The sequence below is a fragment of the Erythranthe guttata genome, chromosome 11 (genome assembly GCF_056151865.1).
Source record: "Erythranthe guttata isolate IM_541 chromosome 11, IM_541, whole genome shotgun sequence".
Taxonomy (NCBI): Eukaryota; Viridiplantae; Streptophyta; class Magnoliopsida; order Lamiales; family Phrymaceae; genus Erythranthe; species Erythranthe guttata.
The window spans coordinates 16,784,662-16,793,576 of record NC_142543.1 but is presented as its reverse complement, the minus strand read 5'-3'; the positions used below and the strand labels follow the sequence as shown (position 1 = coordinate 16,793,576).

At 32.2% G+C, this 8,915-nt stretch overlaps 1 protein-coding gene across 1 annotated transcript; it reads right to left on the bottom strand.

Annotated features, from left to right (window-relative positions):
* Positions 1-8,915, bottom strand: LOC105959309 (uncharacterized). The gene is made up of 15 exons (XM_088825157.1): positions 8,842-8,915; positions 7,165-7,231; positions 5,979-6,100; positions 5,751-5,807; positions 5,486-5,605; positions 5,282-5,401; positions 5,045-5,180; positions 4,561-4,731; positions 2,737-2,889; positions 2,443-2,640; positions 2,210-2,351; positions 1,708-1,864; positions 1,512-1,628; positions 1,311-1,437; positions 1-511 (listed from the first exon to the last, which is right to left on the bottom strand). The coding sequence occupies exons 1-15, from the start codon at positions 8,910-8,912 to the stop codon at positions 266-268; spliced, it is 2,004 nt and encodes a 667-aa protein (XP_088681283.1). The 5' UTR covers positions 8,913-8,915; the 3' UTR covers positions 1-265.

The window sequence follows — 8,915 nt, the reverse complement described above, 5'->3', positions numbered from 1 at the left end:
ATTGTCGTGTTTTCTTGGTGTCTTTAGTACATACTCCCTCTGTCCCTTCTTATATGTCTTTCTGGGGTGTTTTTTTTTCCCCAAATTATTTGTCATTACAGAGTTCTAATAAGATATTGATTGTATTTTTATTAATTTTAACCATTATCACTCTTAATTAGTTAATTAAATATTGACTAATAATTATAAGTATTCAAAGAATGTATACAATGTATCATTAATTCTTTATGCAGTATTTCTTTTCCGTTTTGCCTATTCTAATTGATTATTGTGGGCTTCCAAACGGGCCTTCAAGGCGAATGTAGTCGTAAAGGACTCCGTTGAAAGGGCTCGAGGCTCTTGCTTGTTTGAGATATATCGTATTTTTTCCGTTGATAAGTTGAAACCCTAATAAATCAACATTGTATAACAAATATTGCCCGTGAATGCCATGCCTTGCTATTGCATTGTCTCTGCCTATTCGCCCCGTTGTGAAATGAGGGTTACGAGCGTCGGGGTCGTTAATCCGTACCTACGAAAAGGGACCGAGTCATAATTTTATTTTAATGAAAAATATTGTCGATCGATCCACATGGGAAGACTATATTATATGACTTTAAAAACAAGGACAAAATGCACTTCACCCCCTATAATTTTTTTATTTTCGCACTTTCCCCCCTAAAAATTAAAAAAATGGATTACCCCATTTCAGAATATTATTTTGGTTGCACTTTGCCCTAAAAGCAAACTTTTGTTGAGCATTGTGCAACAAGAATAACATTTTAAAGGGACAATGTGCAGAAAAATAATATTTTTAAGGGGCAAGCTATAACAAAAATAACATCTAAAGGGGCAACGTGCAACAAAAAAACTCAATTCCAGTGAGTAATCAATTGAAATTTTGCTATCGGGACAATGTGCAACAAGAATAACATTTTGAAGGGGGACACTCACATTTCCAAATTTTGAGGGAGTAAAGTGCGATAAAATTAGAAATTTGTAGGGGGTAACGTGCCATTTACCCTAAAAACAATAAAATTTTATGGGTAAAAGTTGAGATCAGAAGGACCGAATCGAATTTCGCATTTGTTTTCAATTCTAGTTCCAAACATTGGAAAAATCGAAAATCATAATTCTAGAATACTGGAAAGAAAGAATTATTTCAAAATCGAAAATCGCTTAGAACGGGGTCGGCATAGATTGAAAATTTCGGTTCGATATTTACTCCATAAATATAAAACATAATATAATGTAAATATATTATTTAAATTACACATACCTTTTATTTTTTAAATTAAAACCAAATATTTGTATAATATATATATTCATACCTGTATTTCAGCAAAGTTAGCAGATGCTAATGCAAGCCTGAGTGTATAATTTCCAGTCCTGCTCACATTTTTTGCATCAAATAAAATTCTCCATGTTGTTGGTACATAGTTATATTTGTCTACATTCCTGCAATAAAATTAATTTATTACATATACATATATATAATAAAATCAAATGAAATTGTAGTAATTAATAAATACCTGTTTACATGGGCAAAGAACCAGTCTTTTCGATAATCGCTGACGCCAACCGTGTAAACTAGATCTTCGGAAGGATATAAATCTGTGTATCGATCCCATAATCCGTATTGCCTAAACCTATACGTACAAATATATTAATGTATATGTATTATGTATATGTATATGTCAAAATTTTGATGAGATAATATAAATTTACTTTTCGATGTGGTTGATGAATAGCTTGTTCACAAGGCTTGGGGCGGGATCAGGTACATAGAATTCAGCTGCAGTACGATCAGGAATCCCGATTTCCCACAACGTTGGACCGTTTCTTGGAGGATCGTACACAAGATCGCCTATTTGAATTTGGATTTCTGAAAAGATATTAATTTAAATAAAATAAAAAATTTGGTTCGAAGTGGCTAAGAAACTGTTATAATCAAATATGTGAATCAAATAAAGATAACATAATAATCTACGTCAGTGGCGCAGTCAAGATTTTATCAATCAGTGGCCAAATATATACACTAAAATATTAAGTTTTTTAGCTCCCGCGAATCTATGCTGCACCCACCACTGATTTACGTGGTTTTCTGAAATTGGGCTATATTAGAAAAGAAAAAAAAAAACGCCTTTTGACTTTATGCTCGGTATTTTAAGACATATCATAACACAACCGGAAATAATCGGTCTTAATGAGTTTAAGGTTAAAAATAGACCTGGTCGGACGATAATATCACCGTTGTGTTTGTAGTCTCCAATGATTCCCGGAACATATGCATACAAGTTGTAAGTATCCGCTCTAACACTTGTTATTGTGAAGTACCCATTGTCATCGGTTTGTGTCCAAAATTGATAACCCTAAGAAAAATAATAATAAGATTAAACCGAGGGATCGGTGAACTAATATAAAATAATTAACTATTTGTAACAAGAAATAATGTAAGTTAACCTTGGCTTCAGCTTGCCAAGATCCAACTTCTCCAGGTCGAGCTAATCCCACATAAGCTGATTTAGCTGGTATTAATTCCCTGTTAATGTACCTATCACGGACAAATAATCGCCCGTTTATCGTACCGCGTTGATTGGCTTTAGGAAATTCACTCGACAATGGGAAGTCATATGGCCATTTCTTGGTCTCTTGTGACATCTAATAGATTAAATAAAATATCGATCGGTTTATTATAAAGAAACGAAACAAAATTTTAATACGATTTGTATGTTACAAGGTTGCAAGAAAATCAACCTGTTTTTTAGCATCTTCCCAAAGTGCCCTCGGCTCATCGCTCGTATCTGAATTCAAGTACATGAAAACCGGGCCGTAGACCTTTTTCCACGGTTCTCCATTTCGTAATCGTACTCCGAAATTCGGGCCAGCATAGTGCCCGCTAAAGAACACCTGCCAATTAAAATTAATTAAGACAATGGTTTTCTAAGTTAATTATATTTGACAAATTCTTGATTTTTCTTTTCTTTTCTTTTCAAAAAATGGATTGATTCCAATTTTTTGTTTGGTTGACACAATAAAATTAAGGGCAAATTACGGCCACCCCCTAAGTTATGGTCAAATTACCGATTCCTGTTTGGGTAATTACAGTCATCCCTCAACTATGTATTATTTTACGAAAATACCCCTCCAGAGGGAATTTAGGGATGTTTCTTTTCAATCGGTAATACCGAACCAATATTTCGGTACGCCAACATTTACCGTTTACCGAACTGAATATACGATTTGGTTCGGTAAATAACCGAACTATATAAATTTTAGGGTAAATTACACTCATACCCCTGAGGTATGCTTAAATAATTTTAAGGTCCCTGTGGTATCGATAGTTACACTCACCCCCTTGAAACGTAGTTATAAACTCTATTGGGATAATGCATTGGATACGTTATTACGATAGAGTTCTAACGGACTATTGGTTTCAGGAAGTGGTGGAGACAACAAAGAGTTATGGGTGATTTAAGAAATATTGGGGGTAGGGGTGGTAAACGAGCCAAGCCGGCTCGCGAACTCGACGAGCCGGCTCGCGAACTCGACGAGCCGGCTCGACAAAGGCTCGAACTCGAGCTCGGGTTTTTCGAGCTCGAGCTTCGAACGAGCTCGAGCTCGAGCCCAAAATTAGTTGTTCGACAGCTCGCGAGCCGGCTCGCGAGCTGTCTTATGTTTTTTTTTTAACATATATATATATATATATATATATATATATATATATATATATATATATATATATATATATATATATATATATATATATATATTATTCTTATTCTTAATATTATTATTATTATTATTATTATTAACTAAATAGTAAATAGTCTATAATAACAAATATTTCTAGTATTTAAATAAAAACAAATTTATATTACTTAAATAATTCATAATAATATAATATATTATAATAATAATAGAAAAATTAAAAAATATATATAACTAGAGTTCATTATTTATTTTAAATTTTTTTTATTTTCTTATAAATAATTTTTAATAAAAAATCAAATGATTTTAATAAAAAAATTAAATAATAAAAAAATTAAAAAAAATTAAATGAGCTCGAGCTCGAGCCAAAAAAAATTGGCTCGATGAGCTCGAGCTCGGCAACATGGACTCGAGCTCGAGCTCGAGCTGGCCAAAAGAGCCGAGCTCGGCTCGTTCCCACCGCTAATTGGGGGAGCCATGTCACCCCATAACTCCCCATAACTCTATGTTATCTCCACCACTATCTAAAAGTAATAGTCCATTAGAACCCTATCGGAATAATGTATCGAATGCATTATCCCGTTAGAGTTCCTAACTACGTATTATCCCGTTAGAGTTCCTAACTACGTTTCAGGGGGTGAGTGTAATTATCGATACCATAGGGACCTTAAAATTATTTAAGCATACCACAGGGGTGTGGGTTTAATTTACCCTAAATTTTATGTAAAAATATTTAAAAGAGAGGGTGACTGTAATTATCCAAACAAGAGGGGTTTTTCGTAATTTGACCATACCTCAGGGGGTGGCCGTAATTTGCCGGTTTGCCCTAAAATTAACCTAACCCAAGTGAGATCTAACTATAGTACTTACAGCCAAGGCAGTGGGGCCGGCATGAGAAGTGAGATCTGGTTTGAAAGGGCCACCGGCTCGGAACTCGTCACTAGGCGTTATCACCCAAAACCCGATGCGCTTATCGGAGCTAATCCATCCATGTACACGGTTATCCTTGTTATCGCACGAGTATTGATACTTATCGTCCACCTGTTCATGATACAAAATAAAAATAAAAAATTAATAAAAAAAAAAAAAAAGTATAAGGTTTTATTGCATATGGCACCCATGTATTTGCTTTAATTGTTAAAAACTCCCCATGATTTTATTAACAAACACAATATATGATTCAATTGTTTTTAGCAAACCACCCCCTAAAAACTCACTATTTAATTAGCCGATTGTATGCTAAAAAATGCATTGTAACGGGGTTTTGCTATAAAATTACATGGTTAAATTCAATAAACTCACTATATATAAATTCCGCGATTAATTTTTTTTAATTTATCGATTATTCGTCTACCTCTCCTCTGAGTTTTGGATTGACTGGATTTGTCAACAAAACAGCTTCTCCATAATCAAGAGTTTGGCCGATAATTCTGTCGTTTTCCGTTGGCATTATCCTTTGCTTATCGTCCGATATAGCCATGTAATCGAACCTAATAATTATTCAACATTTTCATCAGCAAATCAAACAATTTTCATCATATAATTAGCATATATGATTAATTAATTTTTAGTTAGTATATTTAATTCTAACATGTCATGGCGAAGCTTGAAGGCGATTCTCGCTTCGTCGACATTTAAATCAGGCCACCCTTTTAAATGCTCGAATATTGCATACGAATAAAAACCGGAAACTCCACTCAGGACTATATATCTGTAAAAAAAAAAATCATTAATACACATAACATTTATTTAAAATGTAATGCTCGATTTTATATATATATATATATATAATCACCTTTTGTCGATATTGAGTGGTACGAAATTATTGCCAAGCGATAAATTCCATGTCTTTGTGAATGAAATTTCAACCTGATCTTCGGTTTCTGCTACAACCCTGAAGCTTGTGCTTTCGAGCCTGCAAATTAGACGAAAAAAAAATTGGGACAAAAAAAAAAAGTAATTAAAAACATGTGTTTTTATATAGAACATATATGTAATAAAAACGTGTGCTATTGATCGAATCGAGAAATTAATTAAAGATTAAGAATTCGAGATCTTACGTGTCGAAGAAAGAACGTGTGCGTATATCTGGCCTACTCCACACAATGTCCCAATATCTGCATGCATTATATTGGAAAATATATTAATGAAAAAGGGGTGTTTAATTAATTATGCTGAACATTTGAAAGACAAAAATGTTTTCTCTATTTAATTTAAATAATTTAAGTAAGTTATCTTTATGCATTAGATTAATTAGAAATACATCATATATTTAATAAATTACATACCCTCTACGTGCTTCTTTAAGACGATTCTCGAGTATGTTGTCGATTCCTTTGTATCGTACGCCTGAGATATAGCCGCTTGGCTTCATCAACGTAAGTTTAACGATTCCGTTGTCTATCTCCACCTGCAAGCAAGAATTACTTTGAATCAAATTAAAGAAAATAAATGAACTATGTATGCTCAAGTTAAGGAAGTTATTATTAAAAAGTGATTACATATATGTGTGCATATTGTGTCTCACTTTAATTTAATTACTTGTAGAAAAATAGTTTTATTACCGTTTTTTTTTTCTTTTTTGTTACACTAAAAATTCGTTACAAAGGGTACTTTTTACCAAGGTTGTAAAAAGCGGTAATCGGGTCCGAGTCGGTCAGGCACCGACTCAAGATTAATCGGTGCGGCGGTGATTAATCTGTGATAAATCGGAAATAAATCGGTTTTTAAAATTTAATATAATATATTTATTAATATTATTTAAAAATACTCAAAACATAGATAAAAAAATATTTAAACATAGTTATATCTCCATCATGTATATATTCTAATAACATAATAAAAGTTTAATAATAATAAGATCATAATACATAAATATCCTTATAAAATATAAATAAAAAGGCATTTTTTTTGAATTTACATACATTCTTGGCATACATCATTAGTTCTTTAACAATAATAATTAACATAAACAAAATAAAGCATAAACTCCTTTTTTTTTTTTATCAAAATCCCAACTTTTATTTTGATGTATAAAAAAAAAAAAAAAAAAAAAAAAAGAAAACTGTTTTTTGACCGATTTTTTGCCGATTTTTGCCACCGAAGTTTGATCCGCCCTAAAGGTTTGACCGCCTCGGACCGCCTCAAACCGCCTCACAGGCAAAAAACCGATTTTTCAAACCTTTACACTAAAATCGTAAAGGTTTTGGACCGCCTCCGCCTCGGCGACCGATTAATCGGCCGCCTCGGCCGATTTTTAGAACACTGCTTTTTACTACACGGCAGCCTGGGAGACGCGATCATAGTAAATGATAGAATTTGCTGTAGCAAAAAACTATTTGATACGGTCGTTTACCGTAGCAAAATTTTTGTCACGCTCGTACCGTAGCAAAAACTTTTTTACTACGAATTTTGTACATTTGCTAAGGTTTATGGTCATAGTAAAATTTAAGCATTGTATTTAAATTTTCTTACATGTTTGTCCAGTACATGGAGCTTGACAGGTGATGGTGAATCTTGATTGTAATTGTGTGGAATCCCCCTGCAATAGGAAAGATAAACTATTAATTTTATCAATGTAGTTACATTGTATATATAATGCATTAATCAAAGACAATATCAAAGCCAACATAACAAAAGTATAAGAATATGAGATATTTAATTTATTTATTGAGAACATTGTAATTTGTAGGAGTACTGTCAATGGACTGGTAAAACGACCAAACCGAACCGAATATTTGGTATGTGCTGAATACCAAATCAAAAATTCGGTTCGGTATTCGGTAGAGATTTTTTGGAATTCCGGTATTCAGTACGATGTACGGTATGGATGTGTGGTAGAATGTAGGATATTAACCTAAGTGAACTCTTGCTTGAAAGAGAATATGTGAACAATAATAAGTTTTAATCGTTCATATTATTACAGTTTATGTCGAGAACGTGAACTTAAAGTCAAATAAACAACTTAATTCTTGAAATTTGAGTTCGGGATCAAAGATTTAGAAAAGCCTAATTTAATTTATTGTCTCTATCGACTTGAAATTTATAATGTTGATTAGATTTTGGTTCATTAATTAGTTAAAGGGAAAATTACGGTCATCCCCTGAGTTATGGTCTAATTACGAAAACCCCCTTCTGTTTGGGTAATTACAGGCACCTCTCAACTATGTATTATCTTACGAAAACACCCCTCTATAGGTAAATTTAGGGATGCTAATTCGGTGAAAACCAAACCGAAATTTCGGTAAGTCAATATTTCATATCGTTTACCGAACTAAATATACGATTTGGTTCGGTAAATAACCGAATTACATAAATTTTATGTAAAAATATATAGAAGAAGGAAGTGCTGAAATTACCTAAACAAGAGGGGTTTTTTCGTACTTTAACCATATTTCATGGGTGGCTGTAATTTGCCTTAGTTAAATTACATCAAGAAGATGTATTACTGTTAATGTCAGTAAAATAATTTAACAATTATAATTGTTACTGTCATGTATTATTATTTTCATATTTTATATATTTAAATAATATTAATGAGTGAATTAATAAGTCAAAACTAATATTAGTATATATATTTAAATAATATTAATGAATGAATTAACAAGTCAAAAGTAGCAGGTTGTAATAAAATTCTCGATATCCACCATATAGTAGTAGTAGGATTAGTTATGAAAAAAAAAAAAGTCTTTCTGAAATAAAAGTAAAGGGTTATGTTATGTGTGTGGTTGGACACCTAATTTAATTTCCAATTCTTTTTTTTTCTTCTTACGTTTAAATAATTATCTTGTGTTAGAATTTCAATATTCGGAAAATTACTGTTGAATAAAGCTCGGTTTTCGACCGCATATTAGAATTCTTTCTTTTTCAGCAGAATAAAAATTCATGGTTCGCAAATACTGACTCCGTTTTTCCTTCTTCTTTTTTTCTTTCTTGTGATATACTCCTAAAAATAATTCCGGGATAGTAAATATTTAGTCCACGCTTATATCGAGTGTTGGTTTCACCAGACGTGAATCCATAATTATCATATTTTCGCTATTTAGAGATATAATATTCTCACAAAAAAATAAAAGGTATAAATATATTATATTTACTTTTCTATAATACTGTATTTACTCAATAAATTAATTAAAGATGAAAAAGAAAAACCTGTCTGCATGGATGACTGTGGTACAATGAAGAAGTATAAAGAAAAATAACAACCTTCCACCCTTCTCCATACA

Bases quoted from the DNA above. Each gene is read 5' to 3' on its own strand.
- LOC105959309 (XM_088825157.1), bottom strand. From the start codon at position 8,912: ATGGAGAAGGGTGGAAGGTTGTTATTTTTCTTTATACTTCTTCATTGT. The intron at 7,232-8,841 runs GTTTTTCTTTTT...TTCCTATTGCAG, and splicing joins ACAGTCATCCATGCAGACAG to GGGGATTCCACACAATTACA. The intron at 6,101-7,164 runs GTAAGAAAATTT...TCTTGCTTGCAG, and splicing joins TCCATGTACTGGACAAACAT to GTGGAGATAGACAACGGAAT.